The following is a 19,808-nucleotide window of genomic DNA, read 5'->3' as shown; positions in this document are numbered from 1 at the left end:
TCATTTAATTTGTGTTTTACCTGCCGGTTATCTTTTTGTTGTTGTTTGTTTTTGTTTTTTGAACAGGCTTAATTCACTTTATTTTCCTTGTATAAAATTATGTGGTGGCCACAGCTGGAGCCTGGGTCTTCTGCACAGAAACTCTGGTGTGGGTCTTTACAAGATGGTCAATGAATTCCTGATAGGGAAACTTGGTGAACACAGTCTCTTTCCAGAGGTCAGGGGTGAGATAGCTATAGGTCTTAGAGACAGCATCAGAGGTGGCCTTGGTGAAGTTGTTCAGGGTAGAAGTGCAGCCCCCCTGGCTGAGGTATAGCATTCATCGATACCAGCCATCAGCAGCAACTTGGGCACAGGGGCTGAGACAATCCCTGGGGGCAGGGATGAGGTGCACAAGCACAGAGCCACAGCCTCCAGTCTCCTTGCAAGGGACAGTGTGGGGCTTTCCAGTCATGTTCCCCCCATAGCCTTGCTGCACAGAGACAATAGAGCTTGGCCTGGATCATGGCCCCACAGATGGCAGTGGCTACTTCCTTTGAGCACTTAACATCCAGACTGACATGTCCATCGTAGTCCCCAGTGGCCACAGATGCCTTGAACTGGGTCCTCTGACCTACATGTGTCTGCTTTTGCATGGGCATAGTCTTCAAAACCTCATCCTTGGGGGATGCCTCCAGGACAAAGTCAGTGATCTCAAGATTCCTCAATGGGCTGAGAAAAGAGATAGATCTCCAGGTACAAGTACCTGACCAGGTACATGTCCTTGATCATGTGGCCCAGCTTGGTGATGGGGATCCACTCCTTGTCCTCTGCCTTGACTCCGCGAACTCCCCAGCCATGACCTTGGCCCCAGATACCGCTGCCAAATCCTCCATGGAAGCCGCCGCAGCCTCCCATTCCAGGGCCCCCAGGGCCTCCTGCAGCACAAGAGTCATCCGCCATTTGGCGTTTCCTGGGGGTTGGGGGGGGGGGGCTTCCTTTTAATTACAGTTTTTAGAGCATAGAAATCAAGTGGTTTTGTTTTGTTTTAAATACACAAACAGTGGTATTATGAACAGGTTGACTGGTTCTAACCTATTAAGTTCTGTGTGATAGAAATAAAGTAGGGGTTTGAGGAGATAGGAGAAGGTCTGTATCTAAGAAAGTGGGAAAATTAATGGACTAAGGGAATGTACTGTGATTACTGGGTGGCGTTACTTGGTTATGACTTTAAATAATACCACACACTGTCATTGTATCTTTTATTCTAGTTGTGTTTAAACTGAATATGTGCAGGCCAGGAGTAACTAGATATAACAGAACAAGGGAGCCAAGGGAACTGTAGCTTCATGCAAGATTGATTATAATGATTGCCTGCCTGTGGAATTTAATCTGGGTAAGAAGGGCAGGAAAGTGTGAACATGATGAAAATGTGATAAAATCATCAGATTTAAGGTCCTGGTGAGATTGAAGGATTACAGAGTTGGGATACTAGAGGGAGTGAATTAGAAAGATATGAGAGGATGATCAAAGAGAAAATTATGAAATTGAGAGTTTAGAGGGCTTATAGTTAATAATATATTCATGGGAATGAGTTTTTGAGGTATGGGGAGAAGTCAAAGGGAAGTTTGAGGACCTGTGAGGCCAGGGCCACAAGGGTTCTTTATTTGTGAGCAGTGTGTCTTTGTTGTTGTTAGTATACTATTTAGTATAAATTCAGAAAATATGCTTCTGAATTTAGATAAAAATACTTAAATGGTAAATTGTAAACATAAGCCTTAAGAACATAGAATACTTCTAGTTGGAACAAAGGCTTAAAGGATAAAAGCCCAGTCCTGTCTCAAGAACAGTACTTTTTTCTTTTTATGTTTGTTTGTTTGTTTATTTATTTATTAGAGCAATGCTTTTAAAAAAGATTTTATTTACTTTTAGGGAGAGGGGAAGGAAGGGAGAAAGAGAGGGAGAGAAATAGCAATGTGCGAGAGATAACATCTATTGGTTTTCTCTCTTGCATGCCCCTAACTGGGGACCTGGCCTGCAGCCCAGGCATGTGCCCTGACTAGGAATTGAACCGGCAACCTTTTGGTTTGCAGCCTGGCTCTCAATCCATTGAGCCACACTAGCCACGGCTCAAAAGCATTGCTTTTAAAATTTCTCACATGTTGCCATTATCCTTAATCTGGGATCTATGGATGGACTCTGAAATTCTATGCATAATTTTGTATGTTTTTTCCTGGGGAAAGGGTTCACAGTTCATTAAAATATTTAAGAACTGCTAATTGATATGTAAACAGAAACCTAGTTGCATAGCAAAAATGTCTAATAGTAAAGGGTAGACATTTAAGCCTGGGTATGAGGAGAATTTTGTATTGATAGGCTAAAACATTAGCTAACTTCATTTATTTATTTTTCTCAGGGACATAGTGTCTATGAAGAGAAATGAATTTGTAGTTTTACCTGAATTGCAGAAACAGGGCCTTTAGGATGCTTAAATATTGCTTCTTTAAATTAGTTTTTTAAAATTGATTTTGTTCCTATTCTTAAATTCTAGTATATGACTCTCAATCCTTCTACTAAGAGGAAGAATACTGGATCCCCAGACAGGAAGCCCTCAAAGAAATCCAAGACAGACAACTCTTCCTTGAGTTCACCACTAAATCCTAAGTTATGGTGTCATGTACACTTGAAGAAATCCTTGAATGGCTCACCACTCAAGGTGAAGAACTCAAAGAATTCCAAATCTCCAGAAGAGCATCTGGAAGAAGTGATGAAGATGATGTCAACCAACAAGCTACATGCTAACTTTCACATTCCTAAGAAAGGCCCACCTGCCAAGAAACCAGGGAAGCACAATGACAAAGCTTTGAAAGCAAAGGGCAGAAGCAAAGGCATCCTGAATGGACAGAAATCCACAGGGAGCTCTAGATCTCCAAAAAAGGGCCTGAAGACTCCTAAAACCAAAATGAAGCAGATGACTTTGTTGGATATGGCCAAAGGCACTCAGAAGATGACACGAACTCCACGGAATTCTGGGGGTACACCCAGGTCCTCTAGTAAACCTCATAAACATCTGCCTCCTGCTGCTCTTCACCTTATTGCCTATTACAAAGAAAACAAAGACAGGGAGGACAAGAAGAGTGCCCTGTCCTGTGTTATCTCCAAAACAGCTCGTCTTCTTTCTAGTGAAGATAGAGCTCGTCTCCCAGAAGAATTGCGAAGTATTGTTCAAAAACGGTTTGAGCTTCTAGAGCACAAAAAAAGGTGGGCCTCTATGTCTGAAGAGCAGCGCAAAGAATACTTGAAGAAGAAACGGGAGGAGCTGAGAGAAAGGTTGAAGGAGAAAGCCAAAGAGCGGAGAGAGAAAGAAATGCTTGAGAAACTAGAAAAACAGAAGCGATATGAGGACCAAGAGTTAACTGGCAAAAACCTCCCAGCATTTCGATTGGTGGATACCCCGGAAGGGCTGCCCAATACACTTTTTGGGGATGTGGCCATGGTGGTGGAGTTCTTGAGCTGTTACTCTGGACTACTCTTACCAGATGCTCAGTATCCTATTACTGCTGTGTCCCTTATGGAAGCCTTGAGTGCAGAAAAGGGTGGCTTTTTATACCTGAATAGAGTATTGGTCATCCTTTTACAGACCTTATTACAGGATGAAATAGCAGAAGACTATGGTGAATTGGGAATGAAGCTGTCTGAAATCCCTCTGACTCTGCATTCTGTTTCAGAGCTGGTGCGGCTCTGCTTGCGCAAATCTGATGTTCAAGAGGAAAGTGAGGGCTCAGACACAGATGACAATAAAGATTCAGCATCATTTGAGGACAATGAGGTACAAGATGAGTTCTTAGAGAAGCTGGAAACCTCTGAATTTTTTGAGCTAACATCAGAAGAGAAGCTGCAGATCTTGACAGCACTCTGCCACCGGATTCTTATGACATACTCAGTTCAAGACCACATGGAGACCAGACAGCAGATGTCTGCAGAGTTGTGGAAAGAACGGCTTGCTGTATTAAAGGAAGAAAATGATAAGAAGAGAGCAGAGAAACAGAAACGGAAAGAAATGGAAGCCAGAAATAAAGAAAATGGAAAAGAGGAGAATGGGTTAGGCAAAACTGAAAGGAAAAAAGAAGTTGTGAAGTTTGAGCCCCAGGTAGATATGGAAGCTGAAGACATGATTAGTACTGTGAAGAGCAGACGGCTGCTTGCCATTCAGGCTAAGAAGGAGCGGGAAATCCAGGAGAGAGAAATGAAAGGTAAAATCTTGTGTTGAGAGAAAAAGGGAAGCACTTTAGAAGGGAAATGTAAGGAAATTACTGAAGTAATGGTAGAGTCTTTATTTGTCATAACTAGTCACTTGTGCATATAATAACCCAGACCCCACTATGTATGTAATATGCTAGCAGAAGTGTTCAGCTTGACATTCTGCAGTTAACGACAGTTTGACTTAGATTAATGTGATGTTGACTGACACCTTTTCTGGGTTTTCTCGTTTGGACCAAATCCACAAATAGGTATAGTGGAAATAATGTGACTTGGGAATTGCCGATAGGGGTTCAGACTCTGAACTCTTAGCTATATTACTTATGCCTCAGTTTCCTCATATGCTTGTAGGGATTGTTGTAACAATGGAATGACAGGGTATTTGAAGTCTTCTGCAGTTGCCAAATTAGATATTAATCTTTCCCTAAGTAAGATACAAGAACATAAAAATTTTGGACTTTGATAGTGCTATCAAATCTGAACTTTCAAATAAATAGTTATTAAGAAATAATTCATATACTATGCAGTACTTTCATTAATAGTATCCAATTCAGTGTTTTTCTATACATTCACAGATAATGTGCAGCCTTAATCACAATTCTAGAACATTTTCATCACCTCAAAAAATAAACTGCATACCCTTTAGCTGTCATCACCCCACCTTCCCATTCTCCCCAGGTCTAAGCAACCACCAGTCTGCTACTGTCTCTAGGTTTGCCTGTTCTGACATAACATGTAAATGGAATCAGATAATAAATGTGTGACCTTTTGTGACTGGCTTCTTTCACTTAGCTTAATATTTTCAAAGTTCATCCATGTTGTAGCATGCTTCAGTAGTACTTCATTTCTTTTAATTGCAGAATACTGTTTTATTGGTTGGATATACCACATTTGGTTTATCAGTCGATGGACATTGGATTTGTTTCCACCTTTTTTGGCTGTTAGGAATAATGCTGCTATAAGCATTGGTGTACAACTTTTTATGTGTGTGTATCTTTTCATTTCTCTTGGATATATACCTGGGAATGTAATTGCTGAGTCTTATGGTAACTTTCTGTTTAACCATTTGAGGAACTGCCAGACTTTTCAAAGTGGCTGCACAATTTTACTTTCCTATGAGCAGTATATAAGGGTTCTGATTTCTCCACTTGTCTGCATCCTCACCAGCACTTGTTATTCATGTGATTTTTATGCTCGTGGTTGTGAATTGGTATCTTACTGTGCTTTTGAGAAGCACTTCCTGATGTCAGGCATCTTTTCATGTGCCTCTGGTCATTTGTGTATCTTCTCGGCAGGAATGCTAATTCAGATCTTGTGCCCATTTTTAAATTCGATTATTTGCCTTTCTTTTATTATTGATTTGTGAGAATTCTTTGTATATTTTAGATGCCAATTCCTTTCCTATTAGATACAGGATCTGCAAATATTTTTACCTATTTTATGTGTTTTTTGTCTTTTTATTTTGTTTTTCTAAAAAATTGTTTATTTATTTTTAGAGAGAGGGAAAAGGAGAAAGAGAGGGAGAGAAACATTACTGTGTGGTTGCCTCTCACTTGTGCCCCAACTGGGGATCTGACGTGCAACCTAGTCATGTGCCCTGACTGGGAATCGAACCAGCGACACTTGGCTTGCAGGCCGACGCTCAATCCACTGAGCCACAGCAGGCAGGGCTTTTTTATTTTCTTGATAGTGCTTATTGAAGTACAAATTTAAAAACTTTGATGAAGTTCGATTTATCTTTTTTTTTCTTTGGTTGCTTGTGGTTTCGGTGTCATATATGAGAATCCATTGCCAAATTCAAGGTTATGAAAATTTACCACTATGTTTTCTTCTAAAAAGTCTTATAGTTTTAGTGCTTATATTTAGGTCTTTGATTCATTTTGAGTTAATTTTTGTATATGGTATGAGGTAAGTGTCTAACTTCACTCTTTTACATGTGGCTATCCAGTGATGTCTTGTTATCATTTGTTGAAAAGATTATTCTTTCCCCATTGATGATCTTGGGACCTATGTCAAAAATTATTTGACTGCAGATGGATCTTATTTATTTCTGGACTCTCAATTCTATTCTATTGATCTATATGTCTGTCCTTATATCAGTGGCTTGATGACTGTGCTTTGTAATAATTTTTGAAGTAGTGTGAATTCTTGAACTTATTCTTTTTCAAGATTGTTTTAACTGTGTTCTGGGTCCCTTGCAATTTTATAGTCATTTTAGAATCAGCTTGTTAATTTCTATAAAGAAGTCATCTGGCATTCTCATCGAGATTGCTTTGAATCTGTAGGTTAATTTTGGGATCTGTACGTTAGAACTGTAGATTTATTGCCATCTTAATGATACTTTTGTCTTCTGATCCATGACTATGAGATGTTTTTCATTTATTTAGACTTTAATGTCAACATTTTATAGTTTTCAAAGTATAAATTTTGTACTTCTTTTCGTTAAATTTATTCCAAATAAAGTTTTACATCCAAGGTTTCAGCTTTGCCTTCCTCATTCTATATTTGTATCTTCCTTCTTGTATGAGACCACTGACAACTATCAGTCGCAGTATTTACTTATTTGATCTTAAAATTTGTCTCAGAATTTGTTATCTACAATAAACTTAAGTTTATTGGTTTTTTTGTTTTTTTGTTTTTGTCTGTAAGACTAAAGTATTTTCATCACTGTTACAGTTTTAAACCTTATGAAAGTTGCCAGTTTATGAAATGATGATGGTAAAAACCGTGTGTCAACGTGGGTGCTAAGGATTGGGTAGGTAGATAGATATCTAGAAATAGTCTTCAATTATGTGTGAGAGATTTCAGGTTGAGTCAGATAACTTTGTTACTTTCATAGTTCTTTCATTAGAAAGTATGTAATTTTAATTTAATTTTATTTTTTATAATACTTATTTTAAAACATTCTAGTTTACACCACTTGAGACCATTGAAATGCACAGTGTGAGAATATGTATACATGTACTTTTCAACTTGAAAACATTCCATATAAAACAGCATGTAGAGGAACTTTTTTTATATCACATTCAGTGTGTTTTACCAGAAATAATGATTTCTTGAGTTTCTGAAGTGTTAGTCTGTGTGTTACATTTATCATAACCTAGGAGAAAGGCGAGAAGGTGATATTCTATTATCGGTATAGATGAATAAGGGACAAAAGATATTAATATTTTGCCAAGGCCAGTATTTGAATAGTAAGAGTTCAGGTCTTTAAATATCTAGTTCAGTGTTGTAACGCTGAAACTAAATTTGGTTGTCTTTTGATTACTTGCCTTGGATTGTTTGTTGCTGTAAGAGAAGGAGCTTTTTATTGTGATTCGGCCATCACTCTTTACCATTTACCTTTGTGTACTGATCTCTTCTGTAATCCTTGTTGTGAACATAGTTCCATTTAGGCTAGAACACTTTATTGAAGGTAACGTGCAATGTTGGTTTTAAATAAATGAGATTTGTCTTTACCTTTTAAAAGTAATATTATTAGATTGATTCATTGGCCAGATTCTCACCATATTGTAGATGTTGTCACCAGTAGAGGATCAGGATGAAAAATTCTGGCATTGTAAATAGCAATGCTTTGTATCAAAATTTGTGATGGTTATAGAAAAACTTAAAAGGCAAGGTAACTGGGCTTCTTTAGTTGTTGAGGGAAATACCTATCTGGGTAGAATAAACCCATATATTAAATGATCAGAAATAAGTTGATTAAAATGTTTTTTTGTGTCCTTAACAGTGCTAGTTCAAAAAATAGTATTTTGTATGCAATAATTATTATTTTTCACAAGTGTTATCCTGCCCTTGCTTTCTCAATTCTTTTTTCTTTTCACAAGGCTAATAAGCTATCAAATTCCTCAAGGCTGAAATTTGTTTTATTTTAAAATAGCTATTCTAGTTTTATTCATCCCAGTCATTTTGAGGATCCAATGACTGGTCCTGTCATAAAATGTTTCAGTTAATTCCATTTAAGAACTGTTTTAAGGTTACATTTAAAATTATTAATAAAATCAATTTAATTATTAAAAAGAAGTTAAATTTTAGAGAGGCAAGAATTTGTATGGCGTTAATGGCTGAGACAACAGCAAAATTCAAAGCACATAAGAGGACCAGATAGAAATTGCTACCTTTACATGTTATTTCTTATAACATTAGAATTAGGGGAAGGAAACTAAAGTTTGATGAAAATGTACTTTATACCAGGCACCTTTCATTCCCTATGTTATCTAGTTTGTAAGAGTGAAATTCACTAGAAAAAAAATCTAGTTGATTCTTTTTGTCTTTAACAGTGAAGCTAGAACGTGAAGCTGAAGAAGAACGAATACGAAAACACAAAGCAGCTGCTGAGAAGGCATTTCAGGAGGGAATTGCCAAGGCAAAACTAGTCATGCGTAGGACACCTATTGGTACAGATCGAAACCATAATAGGTAACTTATTTAACTTAATTTTGTGTCATCTTGTAGGGCCTTTATATTTTTACTAGTAATGAAACTGTCTAAAGTGCTAAGAATAAGTAAGCTTCCCTGTTTGTGGATTTTGGAAACAATCGCTTATCACATATTCATTGAATATTTACTGTGCCAAATGCTAGGATTATAAAGTTAAGTAAGACATGACCCTGTTCTTAAAATACCACAAATGTGGAGCTTAAATTCTGGTGATAGGTGAAGTGTGAACCAAATAGAGGTCTTTAAAAATGGTATTATATTTGTTGGTCTATTCATTCATTCATTCATTCATTCAAACTGTAAGAGAAAGTTTATTTAGAAAGTCACAGAGATAGAAGAAGTGGGCTGTGGAAGAACTGGCTCAGGAAACAAGTTACAGAGGCAAAAAAAAAAGCTCTTGAAGCTTAGTAGGAAGAGAGGCAAGGAAAATGCACCTGTGGGAAGGGGTGGGGAAAGGCACGCTCCATAGAGCTGCCAAAAAATGATATTATATTTTAAGTGTATATATTATGTGGAATCTAAAGTTGAGAAATATTATAAGTTTAAAAATTACAGCTATTTGATGTCTCAAATCCTAAAAGTTTTGGTTTTCCTTGTTTTACTTTATAATTTGTGTATATCTGAATGTTCAGTAATATTCTGTAATCATCTTCCCCAACAATAAAGTCATCTTGTGCTCATGATCTATCATATGTGGTTGTGATTTGTAGATACTGGCTCTTCTCAGATGAAGTTCCAGGATTGTTCATTGAAAAAGGCTGGGTACATGACAGCATTGACTACCGATTCAAGCATCACCGCAAAGAGCATGCTGACTCTCCTGATGAGGATTACTGTCCTCGTAGTATGTATATCTATTAGTTACTTTATGTTGCCCACGTAGGGTAAATATTAAGGACTGTCTATCTTCTGTCACCTTTTCCATTTGTAAAATTTTTTATTGCCTTTTTAGGTAGATATATTTGATTGGGGTGGGAGGATGTGAAATGCACAGAAAGAAGGGGGGAAACTAACATGTAATTACCAACTTTGTTCTAGGCATTGAATGAAAAGATAAAGAGCTTGAAAACTACATGTATAAAATCTGTATGTGTATAGTAACATGTTTTTTGGTTATTAGACTTTATAAGAGTAGTTTTCAAACTTTGTTCCTTGGAAGTTTCTTCATAGGTACCTCAGGGTTAGAATTGTGGTAAGGGGAACAAGAAAGCAATTATATGTCTTCTTCCTCTACTTTAAAATTCATTTATTTAATATTTATGGATCATCTTTCATGTGCCTACTGACTTTTCATGTGCTATGATACAAAATAGCAAATAAGACAGATAAGGTTTTGAATGTCATTTAACTAAAATTCTAGTGAGGAGAAACAAGGACTGTAACTAAAAATAACTGACTGAGAAGGAAGGGAATCATGAAGAGGGACTGATAATGTTCTTTTTCGTGGTCTGGGTTCTAGTTACATGGGTATGTTCAGTTGGTGAAATAAATGTAAAAGTGTACTTTTCTAAATATATTTTTTGTTCAGTGTATATGTGTGTGTGTGTGTATGTATATATACATACACACACACACACACACATAGAATATATGCAGTTGACCTTTGAACAACACAGGTTTGAACTGCACAGGTTGACTTATGTGGACTTTTTTCAGTAAATACCTGCACTGTTTTTGACCTGTGGTTTGGAGTTCATGGATATGGAGAACCAACTATATGCATTGATCTCCCCCATTTTATATAGGGCACTTGAGCATCTGTGGATTTTGGTATCTCCTGGGGTTCCTGGAACCAATCCCTCATGGTTACTGAGGGGTGTTAAGTTTTGGGGAAGTCAAAAGTTATACACGGATTTTCAACTGCACAGGGGTTGGTCACCCTAACCTTCATATTGTTCAGGTGTCACCTATGTAATATTTCAAGGAAGAAATTAAAAGTTTTTATTAATTAAAAAATCCAGACGGTTAGGTTAGGTCAGGCTTTCTCAGTCTCAGCTTTATTGACATTTTAGGCCAGATAATTCTTTATAGTGACAGTGTGGGTATGCGGTGGTGGTTATTCTATGCATTGCAGGATATTTAGCAACATCCCTAGCCTCTGCCCTCTAGATACCAGTAGTGACAACCAAATATGTGTCCAGACATTGCCAAATGTCCCCTGGTAGGCAACATGACTTCCTCTTGAATCATTGGGTTAGATGATCCACAAGCTTCCTTCCAGCTCTACTTTCTATAACCTAATAAAATTTGCTTCTCAAATAATAGATTATGTTTTGGGGTGGGGGGAAATCTTCAGTTTTTTTAAAAAGTATTTTTTCTTCATTTTAGAGAAACTCATTAACCTAAACTTTGTACTCACAAAATTGATAAGGAAATTAATATAGTCCCAAACTTCAAATATAAAGCATTTTCTGTTAAATTATATTAAGTGTTAGATTGTAATACATAGTAGAAAAACCTAGTTCTGGTAGACTGTATATACCCAAGTGAGAGCAGTTATGCTTGAGAGTTATGTGAAGTCAGGATCTTCAGTCATCAGAGAGATTCCAGTGGGCTGAGAGACTGAATGTGTTTCAAAAGCTTAGTGGCTGTCCTTAGAGATTGGACCTGCACAGTTAGAGCTTCTCAAGAGGAGGCTGGCATCCAAGTCCCTTCACTTCTAGAGCGTCCTGGTGGATGTTGTTGCTTTCTTCATGTTTTCTAGTTCCAGCATGACAGGGTCTCTCCAAAATTACCTGACTGAAAAGACTTAAAAAAAAAAAAAAAAAAAAAAGATCGTGTTAGTATTATAGGGGAGAAAATGGGAGCAGGGAAATAAACTAATTATAGAATGAGGTGAGGCTTCAAATACTGACTTAAGCTCTATCTGTAGTAATGTCATATATTAGTATGTAAGAGTTGATTTACAAAAAAGTTAATCATATCTGACATTTGAAGCTTCCACGGGTAAGTTTGTAGTAGTTGATATATTTCAGTTGACTTCATCACAGGTGTTTTTGTGTTAACATTGGAGTAAATTATTTGCTTTTATCTATAGAGTTATTTAGGTATTTCTCCATTGTAAGTTGTGAAACTCTTAAATTTTAAACTGTACAGCTGTTCACCTGTATAGAGAACAGATATCGCAGATGATGTTCTATAAGCAAGATATTTAGGAGATGTTAGCATCCATTGTGCATGTGGATCTATTTAACAGGCAGCATCTGTGTTATTAGTTGTTAGATTTGGCACTGTGTATTGCTTAGTTTTGAAATTAGGAATTGGATATTTACTGTATTCAACCTAATTATTAATTTTTCTTAGGTAAGAAAGCAAACCTAGGCAAAAATATAAGCGTGAACACACAACATGGACCAGCAACAGAAACTGCTGTAGAGACCACCATACCCAAACAAGGACAAAATCTGTGGTAATATGAGCATTCATTTGGCTGCCCCTCCTTTTCCTTTTAATGTTAAGAAATTAATATATTAACACCAGTGAGTTAGTGATTATTAAGATCATTGTGAGTGACTTTGATTTCTTAGATAATGTAAACTCATTGCTTTATAAGCAGACTTGATTTTTTGATAAATATTTGTTTGTTTATTATATTGCCCCCCTGTAATATAACCTTGTATATGATAGATATTGCATAGTATTGGAAATGCTTTTCAGTCTGTTTGTAAATAGAAGTATTTAGGTTTTCATCTTCATTAATTAAAAAATTAAAAATTGTATATAAAACCATTATTTTTCGTTTGTGTTGATTCTCCTTTTTAAGCAGGGAACTAGGTTTTAAAAGGCTCTTACTTTGTGATTACATGAACTGCTTTAGCTATGATCACTGTTGGTTTAATGACCATTTATCTTTTATTTTTGGATATAAGCTCACTCTTTGAAGGTATATGGACAAATGTGCCTATTAACTTTACGAAATTTGTCTCATATTTTAGTAGGAAACATTGGCTCTAATGTTCAAGGATATAGTTAACATTACACATGGAAATAGTAAATTAGTTCTTCTTGTGAGCAAGTTTGGAATTCTGCTCTCCCAACTCCCACCACCAACCCTAGATTCCTTTCTTGTGTTTTACTTGTTTTTGTTTCTTTCTTTTCCCTTAGAATTATTCAGGTCTCTTTTTTTCCCTACAGGTTTTTATGTGATAGTCAGAAGGAACTGGATGAGTTGCTAAATTGCCTTCACCCTCAGGGAATAAGAGAAAGTCAGCTTAAAGAGAGACTAGAGAAAAGGTAAGGATTTTCATCTTATTCCTCACATCTTATTTCTTTTCAGCATTAGATATTATAAATTTCTTAGTTTTTTTTTTTTTTTTTTGGCTTATCCATAAAAAGATTAAATTTATAAAAATGTCTGTAACTTTTATATTCCTTTTGCTTAGCATTTTCTTGGCACATCATACTTATTTGGAAAAATATTCTTTTAAACCATATGTATACAGAGTAGCAGGATTATTCATTGAATAATGCATGCCATGCACCACACTAAGAGCCTCTCTGTAGTTAGGCAGCCTTGCACATGCAGTTCCACCTCAGTTGGTGATCAAAAGTGTCCTGTCAATACTCAAAATAGTAAAAAATGAAAACAACCTAAATGTTCATCAGCTAATGGATAGATGTGGTTCATATATCCATAAATTCAGCCATAAAAAGGAATGAAGTACTGATATATGCAGCAGCATGGATGAACCTAGAAAATTGCTGAGTCAGAGAAGCCAGGTATAAAAGACTGCGTATTGTATGATTCCATTTATATGAGACATCCAGAATAGGCAATTCCATAGATAGAAAGTAGCTTAATGGTTGCCAAGGAATGGGAGACAGGGAGAATTGGGAGTGACTGCTAACAGGTATGGGATTTCTTTATGGGGTAACAAAAATATGTTGGAATTAGGTAGTTTTGATGGTTCCACAACACGCACACACGCACACATGCACACACCCTGAAAAAATTGATGCTTTAAAATGGTGAGTTTGATGTTATGTATGTTTTATCTCAAAAAGAAAAAAAATACCAAAACCCCAAACAAAAACTGTTCCACCTACAAAATTAGCCTCAACTCTGTCTAGGTTTGCTGGTGTCCTTCCTGTTCTAGACATCGTTTCTTTTAAAGCCAGGGCAAGATTTTGGCTTAAGATCACCTTTAATTTCCGACTGCATACTTTCATGGTTGAATTTTGGTTTGATTGAAGAGAGAAGAAAAATAACATTTAGTACAGGCTCTGCAATTTTGCCAGATTTTTGTGAGTGGTAATGGGGGTACATCATAATTGTTTTAGTCCACTGCTTAATGTGAAAAATTAATTGAAGTTTTATCAGAATCATGCTGTATTAATACAAATGTGACTAGGAAAATTAAGAAAGACAAGGGAAAATGTCAGTACACATAACCAAAAAGAAACACAGTTCCATGATGTTTCTTCTGTTTAAAATATTTGCACTCTGGCTGGTGTGGCTCTGTGGATTCAGCGCCAGCCTGTGAACCGAAGAATCACGTGTTTGAATCCTGGATTGCGGGCCAGGTCCCCAGTTGGTGGCGTGCAAGAAGCAACTAGTTGATGTTTCTCTCCTTCTTTCTACCTCCCTTCCCTCTCTCTAAAAAAATAAATAATTTAAAAAGAAAAGTATATGGTACCAACCACCACCATATCATACCATGGATTTAAAAAAAAAAAATTTTGCTAGGCACATGCATAGGATTGAAAGGACTTGTTCCATTCACTAAATATGAACAGATGAACTCTTTCCAGTAAAAGGTTTGAGATCATTAGGAGTGTGTGTGTATTTGGTTTTATTGACCATTAGAAAAATACCTTGTTTTGCTTGGTTTTGAACTTAATAGTTGTCAAACAGTATAGATAGTCTTTGGGACTTACTGCTCTTGGCACTAAAGATCCATGCATTTTACTTTCTATATATTATTCCATGACTCCAGTATTTATGAATCTGCTCTAGTTTATCTATGGGTTCTCTTGTTGGTGGTTGAGTTGCTTCCTCTCTAGGGGTGGCCAAGGGGTTAGGGCAATACATCACAAACCATTTGAGGTTCAAATTTATTTTTAAAGAATTGCTTTTTATAAGAAAATATGTAAAGTGATGAAGGATATAAATTAAAAGGTATGCAGTCAGTTGTTAATAGCCCAATTAAAAATTTCTTTTAAGTGTATAAAAGGATACTAGGCCAGTTGAAAATATGAAGAAGTAAATTTTTTGATTATATCCACTGAACATTTACAAAAATTGATCTCATATGTAGCCAAAGAAACATCTCAACAAATTCAAAATACTTTAGGATACGTTCTCTGATCAAATTGCAATAAAAATTAGAAATAAATTCCTCTTTAAAAAAATATTTATTTTTAGAGGGAGGGGAAGGGAGGGAGAGAAACATTGATGTGTGAGAGATACATCAATCAGTTGCCTCTCAGATGCCCCCAACGGGGGGACCTGGCCCACAACCCAGGCATGTGCCCTGACTGGGAATTGAACTGATGACCTTTCAGTTCACAGGCTGGCATGCAATTCACTGAGTCACACCGGCCAGGGCTAGAAATAAATTCTTTAAAGGTGATTAAAAAGATCTTAACTGGTAGTAAGTTAAATATATTCCTAGGTAACACTAGATCAAAGAAGAAAATTAAAGGGAATTATGTTGTATCTAGAAAGAATCCTTTATAAGAAAACCAGTAGGATACAATGAAGTTGTATTTAGAGGAAAATAATGTTAAAATCCCTTATTATTAAGAAAGAATAGGGAACTTAGTACTAAACTTAGATGACCTTGAGTTTTAGTTTTCAATTTGGTTATAGGAAGCCAACAGTGAAGATTATGTCCTCATCCAGGGTAGAGAGCCTTACTGGAGTCATTTTTGCTGGGACCTCAAACAGTTAATTTTTAGTGTAAGCAAATGTGAAGGTCCTTATATAGGTTTTCAGTTGAAATCATTTTTCTGTGTTGTGAAGAATTGCAGGCAGATGATTTAAAATTGTCTTGGGTTGGTAGCAATTTGGCAACTGACATAAGCAAATGTACATTCTCTCTGGAGGAGCACAGCTTCAAACTAGGCCTCTAAGAATTCCTACAGGTAAAATTCCAAGAAACCCATGGTTAAAAAAGTTTAAAAATATACAAAGTAGGTACCATGAATGAGATCTAGGAAAAGAAACCCACTTCAGAAAATAGAATTTATAAAATACAAAATAAAGTAAGTTTGTTTTTAAAATGAAGCTGACAAAGCAAAAGGTCACCATTTCAATTCTTGGTCAGGGTTTACGCCAGGTCCCTGGTCGGGGCACATGCGAGAGGCAACTGATCAATGTTTCTCTCACACATCGATGTTTTTCTCCCTCGTTTCTCCCTCCCTTCTCCTCTCTCTAAATAAATAAAATCTAAAACAAAATAAACAAAATCACCAAGAAGGGATTAAAAAATCAAAATATGTCTTATAGATATAAAACATGTTATTCAAGTGATTGAAATTCATGGACTATCTTTAAAAGTTTCTGCATTTCCCCTCTTGCTTGCCCCAACTTTTTAGGTACCAGGACATTATTCATTCTATTCATCTGGCCCGGAAACCAAATTTGGGCCTAAAATCCTGTGATGGCAACCAGGAGCTTTTAAACTTTCTTCGAAGTGATCTAATTGAAGTTGCAACAAGGTTACAAAAAGGGGGTCTTGGTTATGTGGAAGAAACATCGGAATTTGAAGCTCGGGTAAGAACATAGGAAAACTCCCTTTGAAATCTGTTACTCATGAAAATCCAATTTGAAATTGTTCCCTGATACTGTTCTTCACTCCCCCGATGATCCTGGAACTTGTATATTTGGGTTTATCTTGAAAGATGTGTGGAACTGAAAATTCTTTGTACACATATGTATTTTTCCTGTGTCATCTTTTGCAGATACCCAGAAAAATCTAATAGTTGGCTCAGAGCCTTTTTTCAAAAAGAGGTTTTCTATTAAGTTGAATGAAAACAGGTCCTGGAGCCATAGGCCTATGACATTATTTTAACATGTTTATTCCCATGTCATGCGTGTGCTTTAAAGCCTGAAATATATTTATGTACTCTGCTTTTATTCATTCATTACACCATATTAGTTCAGGAGAGTTATGCTTGTATTACACAACACTTACGCTGTTAAATGGTTACATTTCAAAGCTTGTTTATAGTTTTGTCATTTACTGCTCAGTAGGACCCATAAGTGGTATAGGTGAAGCAGTTCAAGAGACCAGACATTCCACTTTAGGTTTGGGTGTCAAAGCAGGAAAGAAGATGGGAGAATATGTTCCATCAGTTATTATTGTAAAATGTTTTTTTTTACTGATTGTAAATAATAAAGTCCATAATAACTCCAAACAATATTTGCAGGTCTTTTCAAATTATTTATATTCATTATTGCATGTGTATTGTATCATTAAAAATATCAACTGTAGTCCTGGCTGGTGTGGCTCAGTGGGTTAAGCACCAGCTTGAGAACCAAAAGATCGCCAGTTCAATTCCCAGTCAGAGCACATGCCTTGGTTGCAGGCCAGGTCCCCAGTTGGGGGCATGTGAGAGGCAGCCTATCAATATAACTCTCACACGTTGATGTTTCTGTTCCTGTCTTTCTCCCTCCCTTACCCTCTCTCTAAAAGTAAATAAGTAAAATCTTTTAAAAAAACAACAGCTATAGTTGACATACAGTATTATATTAGTTTCAGGTATAATTATGTGATTTTTATGAGCAGTTACATCTTTACCCCCATTTTTCCTAATTTATAAACACTTGTCATTTCTTTATATCACTTCGGGGTACATAATAACCCATGGAGTTGATATGATTTTAAATCTTCCACTGTCAAGAGTTTGTATTTCATTTTCTTTGCTATTAGAGTTAACAAATTATATATGCATCTTACATATGCTACTTTTTCCCTTTTAATTAGTCTGGTTATGAATTCTTGGTACATTTCCTAGGGAAAAGAATTTAAACATCGTTATGTTTTTTAATGATTTTTTGGAGAGTTATGCTACCCAAATGACTATCATTTTCAAATATTGCATTGACTCTTATTTATTTAGCACATATTTATCAGTCGCCTACTTTGTGCCAAACCATACCTTCCTAACTATTGGGGTATCATCATTTTTTTTTTTTTTTTTTTTTTTTGTGGTTATAAAACAGTCTCTTAATTGGCATGTTTTGTGTGACTGAGAAGGTAGTGTTCAGTATTTAAGAGCATGATTTGGGTCATCGTGATTTAGCTTCTTTCCTCATTCACAAAATAAATGGGAGGCTTAGATGAGGTCAGATATGTAAAGCATATTATCTGGCTTATAATTTGTAAGCCAGTAGGTAGCAAAATTTTTATTTTCCTCCTCAGTTTTTCTTTGCCTTGAGACTGTAGTTTGCACATAGTTTACTGAGTGAAAGAATGATTTGCATAACTTCCTTAAGTGGAGTAAGTTTCAGCATTTTGTGAATCTCTTCACTGAGGAAATGGAAGTAGGCAGCTGCTTTTAAATGCATAAGCCATCATTGAACTGAGGAATCCAGTTAAATTAATGTTGTGACCCATTGGTGTCTAGGTTCATTTAAATTTAGTCAAGGATAGTTTTCTTTCATTTTTCTCTTGGCCTTTCTCTCAATCTGGTTTTTAAATCAATTCCTATAGGTGGTCTCTTTAGAGAGACTGAAGGATTTTGGTGAGTGTGTGATTGCCCTTCAAGCCAGTGTCATAAAGAAATTTCTCCAAGGCTTCATGGCTCCCAAGCAAAAGAGAAGAAAACTCCAAAGTGAAGACTCAGCAAAGACTGAAGAGGTGGATGAAGAAAAAAAAATGGCAGAGGAAGCAAAGGTATCTAGTTAATGAAGATGTAGTTTTCTGACTTGTAGAAGAGGGTGATTTGGCTTTAAATTAGTCTCAGACCGCACTTTAGCTACTGTAAGCACTGTTCCCTGAGCCAGTCTTCAATTTTTGTCACTTTTCACTGAAGTTTGTGGTTTTCACACTGTTCTGTGGAGCACAGCCTTGCCTCTAGGGCTGGGTAATAGGCCAGAATGCCCCCCTGCCCCTTTCTCAGAGCTGATTCCTTTTTTTAAAAGGTGGTAGTGGTTTTGAAGTTCTTAAAAATTATGGTAAAATATACATAACAGACAATTTACCATTTTAACCATTTTTATGGTGCAGTTCTGTCATTAAGTACATTCACATTATTCTGCAACTGTGTCACCATCAGCCATCTCCAGAACTTTTTCATCTTCCCAAGCTAAAACTATGTACATTACAAAGACTAAACTACCCATTTGTGTACCCCACCCCCACTCCTAGCAACCACCATTTTTTTTCTGTGTCTATATGTTTGAATACCATGGGTACCTCATATAAGTAGAATCATAGATTATTTGTCCTTTTATAATTGGCTTACTAAACTGAGCATAATGTCTTCGAATTTCATCCACATTTTAATGTGTGCCAGAATTGTCTCTTTTTTTTTTTTTAAACACCGAATAATGTTTTATTGTGTCTATATAATGCCACATTTTGTTTATTTATCTGTGGATGGACACTCAGGACACTTCCCTCTTTTGGCTATTGTGAATAATGCTACTATGAGCATGGTGGTACAAACATCTGTTTCAGTCTCTACTTTCAGTTCTTTTGCATATAGACCTAGAAGTAGAATTGCTGGATCATACAGGAATTCTGTTTAATTTCTTGAGGAACTGCCATAATGTCTTCCATAGTGGTTGCACCATTTTACACTCCTACCAGTGATGCATGGGGATTCCAGTTTCCCACATCTTTACCAGCACTGGTTTTGTTCTATTTCTTTGATAGTAGCCTAGGGTGTAAAGTGGTATCTTGTGGTTTTGATTTGCATTGCCCTAAAGTTTAGTGATGTTGAACATCTTTTCATGTGCTTTTTGGCCATTTGTCTTATGTTCTTTGGGCAAATGTCCATCTAGTCCCTTTGGCGATTTTTTTTTTAATATGCTTTATTGATTATGCTGTTACAGTTGTCCCAATTTCTTTTCCCTTTGTTCCCCTCCACCCAGTGATCCCTCTCTCCCTCCAGTTGTCCCCCCCCCTTAGTCCATGCCCAGTGGTTGTGCATATAGTTCTTCTCAACATCTTCCTATC

At 36.4% G+C, this 19,808-nt stretch overlaps 1 protein-coding gene and 1 pseudogene across 1 annotated transcript in view; one reads left to right on the top strand and one right to left on the bottom strand.

Annotated features, from left to right (window-relative positions):
- Window positions 1-19,808, top strand: part of BAZ1B (bromodomain adjacent to zinc finger domain 1B) — a 78,220-nt gene that overhangs the window by 39,956 nt on the left and 18,456 nt on the right. Inside the window, exons 7-13 of the mRNA XM_090276870.1 lie at window positions 2,531-4,232; window positions 8,520-8,658; window positions 9,390-9,523; window positions 11,983-12,088; window positions 12,814-12,912; window positions 16,219-16,396; window positions 18,339-18,521. Of these exons, the coding sequence (XP_090132996.1) occupies window positions 2,531-4,232; window positions 8,520-8,658; window positions 9,390-9,523; window positions 11,983-12,088; window positions 12,814-12,912; window positions 16,219-16,396; window positions 18,339-18,521 (2,541 nt within the window). The remainder of the gene's footprint in view (window positions 1-2,530; window positions 4,233-8,519; window positions 8,659-9,389; window positions 9,524-11,982; window positions 12,089-12,813; window positions 12,913-16,218; window positions 16,397-18,338; window positions 18,522-19,808) is intronic.
- LOC150009094 (small ribosomal subunit protein uS5 pseudogene) lies at window positions 79-942 on the bottom strand (annotated as a pseudogene).

Source organism: Furipterus horrens, unplaced genomic scaffold (assembly GCF_987537825.1).
Source record: "Furipterus horrens unplaced genomic scaffold, mFurHor1.1.pri manual_scaffold_5, whole genome shotgun sequence".
Taxonomy (NCBI): Eukaryota; Metazoa; Chordata; class Mammalia; order Chiroptera; family Furipteridae; genus Furipterus; species Furipterus horrens.
This window is presented reverse-complemented; position numbering and strand designations above follow the sequence as displayed.